Here is a 3031-nt window from a genome sequence, read left to right as displayed (position 1 = left end):
TCCCTCTAAACACAGCTTTAGCTGTGTCCCAGAGATTCTGGTAGGTTGTGTTCTCATTGGTTTCAAAGAACTTATTTATTTCTGCCTTAATTTCAATATTTACCCAGTAGTTATTCAGGAGCAGGTTGTTCAGTTTCCATGTAGTTGTGCAGTTTTGAGTAAATTTCTTAATCCTGAGTTCTAATTTGATTGCACTGTGATCTAAGAGACTGTTTGTTATGATTTCCGTTCTTTTGCATTTGCTGAGGAGTGTTTTACTTTCAATTATGTGGTCAGTTTTAGAATAAGTGCAATGTGGTGCTGAGAAGAATGAATTCTGTTGATTTGGGCTGGAGAGTTCTATAGATGTCTACTAGGTTTGCTTGGTCCAGAGTTGAGTTCAAGTACTGCTTTTCCTTGTTATTTTCTGTCTCGTTGATCTGTCTAATATTGACAGTGGGGTGTTAAAGTCTCCCATTATTATTGTATGGTAGCCTAAGTCTCTTTGTAGGTCTCTAAGAACTTGCTTTATGGGTGTTCCTGTTTTGGGTGCATAGATATTTAGGACGGTTAGCTCTTCTTGTTACATTGATCCCTTTCCTTTACCATTATATAATGCCCTTCTTTGTCTTTTTTTGATCTGTGTTGGTTTAAAGTCTGTTTTATGAGAGACTAGGATTGCAACCCCTGCTTTTTTTGCTTTCCGTTTGCTTGGTAAATACTCCTCTATCCCTTTATTTTGAGCCTATGTATGTCTTTGCACGTGAAATGGGTTTTCTGAACACAGCACCCTGCTGGGTCTTGACAGTTTATCCAATTTGCCAGTCTGTGTCTTTTAATTGGGGCATTTAGCCCAGTTATATTTAAGATTAATATTATTATGTGTGAACTTGATCCTGTCATTATGATGCTAGCTGTTTATTTTGCCCATTAGCTGATGCAGTTTCTTTATAGTGCTGATTGTCCTTACAATTGGGTATGTTTTTGCAGTAGCTGGTACCGGTTGTTCCTTTCCATATTTAGTGCTTCCTTCAGGAGCTCTTGTAAGGCAGGCCTGGTGGTGACAAAATCTCTCAGCATTTGCTTGTCTGTAAAGGATTTTATTTCTCCTTCACTTATGAAGCTTAGTTTGACTGGATATGAAATTCTGGGTTGAAAATTCTTTCATTTAGGAATGTTGAGTATTTGCCCCTACTGTCTTCTGGCTTGTTGGGTTTCTGCAGAGAGATTCACTGTTAGTCTGATGGGCTTCCTTTTGTGGGTAACCAGACCTTTCTCCCTGGCTGCCCTTAACATTTTTCCTTCATTTCAACTGGGGTTGCTTTTCTCGAGGAGTATCTTTATGGTGTTCTCTGTGTTTCCTGAATTTGAATGTTGTCCTCTCTAGCTTGGCTGGGAAAGGTCTCCTGGATAATATCCTAAAGAGGGTTTTTGTCATATTTTTAAAAAATTATACTTTAAGAGTTCTGGGATACATGTGCTGTCATATACTGTTAAGCAATCAAATCTCATGAGAAATCACTCACTATTGGAAGGACAGTGCCAAACTATTCATGACGGATCCATGCCCACGACCCAAACACCTCCCACCATGCTTTACCTCCAACACTGATAGTGTATTTGACCATGATATATGGAGGGGACAAACATACTAACTGCATCAAAGGCATAGCATGGCTACTGTGAAAGGAGGGTGAAAACACAAAGATGACATCACCTCTGACCTCCAGGAGTACTCAGCAGACTGAGGGAGACAAGCACATATTTTCCTGAAGGAGGCACTGGAGTGATGCCGTGTTTAGAATATGGAAGTAGAGCAGTCACAGAGAGGCAGCGCAGCAGAGTACTCGCACAAGGACTGGGCCAGCGACTCCCCATTGCATGTGATGTATCCGAGGGAAGCCATTAAAATAGGCGAAGGTCACTTTCCATCAAGTCCCTGGTATGGTCCATGGAGGCAGGGCTGTCAGTCTCATTTCGGCATTTCAGAGGCCTCTCAGGGTTTGGATATGGAAGAAGACAACCAGCAATGATTATGTATTGCAGAGACGCAGGTGAGCCCCAGTTTCTTGCCAGTTGGGAGGTCAGTGCTAAGGGCCTTGGTGTCTTTCCTTGGCACATAGGATGCCAATTTCTTTCTGGACAGAGAGTATTTCCTTGGCTAAAGTTAAAATCTAAATTTTGCTTTGGGATAAATTCCAGAAATATTGGCTTTATTCAAATTGACTTTCACTTTATCTTTCTGAATCGTCAAGGTCCAAAAGCATTGCTTAGTAATTCTGTTTCGAAATTCACATTGCAGCTCAGGGCATGCTCTCCCTCCAAGGACCATAATCTACTCTTGTCTCTAAATCATACAAGTAGGTATCTCAGCAAATGATACTCAGGTATTATTGTTCTTATGAGTAAATCATTGGCAGTGAGTGTGATTATGAAATGATAAATACACGCCCTCTACTGGAGTCAGGTTTTGTGCCTGTACTTCTTCCGCCTACTGTATCATAGCAGCTTAGAATTCCAGCTGCTGGCTCAGGCTGCAGTTCTCTGATGGCTCACACACGGTGCACCAGCCCCGTTCCTTTATGTCTGTGTCTACTGCTAACCTGTGGTTTTGCTGAGGCAGGGAAGCTGCTGGTAGTGCCCATGGATGGGAGCCACTGGTTCACCATGCGGTCGGTAGTGGAGAAACTTATCCTCAGGGGGCATGAGGTGGTCGTAGTCATGCCAGAGGTGAGTTGGCAACTGGGACCATCACTGAATTGCACAGTGAAGACTTATTCAACCTCATACACTCTGGAGGATCTGGACCGGGTGTTCATGGCTTTTGCCCATGCTCAGTGGACAGCACAAATACAAAGTATATTTTCTCTGGTAATGAGTTCATCCAGGGGTATTTTTGACTTAGTTTTTTCACATTGCAGGAGTTTGTTTAATGACCAAAAATTAGTAGAATACTTAAAGGAGAGTTCTTTTGATGCGGTGTTTCTGGATCCTTTTGATGTCTGTGGCTTAATTGTTGCCAAATATTTCTCCCTCCCCTCTGTGGTCTTCA

The 3031-nt window shown here is 42.0% G+C and overlaps 1 protein-coding gene across 1 annotated transcript; it reads left to right on the top strand.

Moving 5' to 3' along the window:
- Positions 1-2466: 2466 nt before the first annotated feature.
- Positions 2467-3027, top strand: LOC108524872 (UDP-glucuronosyltransferase 1-10-like; the record flags this gene model as incomplete). The annotated part of the gene is made up of 1 exon (XM_017865974.1): positions 2467-3027. A coding segment is annotated over exon 1 (501 nt), but the record flags the coding sequence as incomplete, so codon positions are not given.
- Positions 3028-3031: the final 4 nt, after the last annotated feature.

This window comes from Rhinopithecus bieti, unplaced genomic scaffold (genome assembly GCF_001698545.2).
Source record: "Rhinopithecus bieti isolate Rb0 unplaced genomic scaffold, ASM169854v2 repeat_26040, whole genome shotgun sequence".
Lineage (NCBI taxonomy): Eukaryota > Metazoa > Chordata > Mammalia > Primates > Cercopithecidae > Rhinopithecus > Rhinopithecus bieti.
Note: the sequence above shows the minus strand (reverse complement) of the source record. Positions and strands in the feature narration are given on the sequence as shown.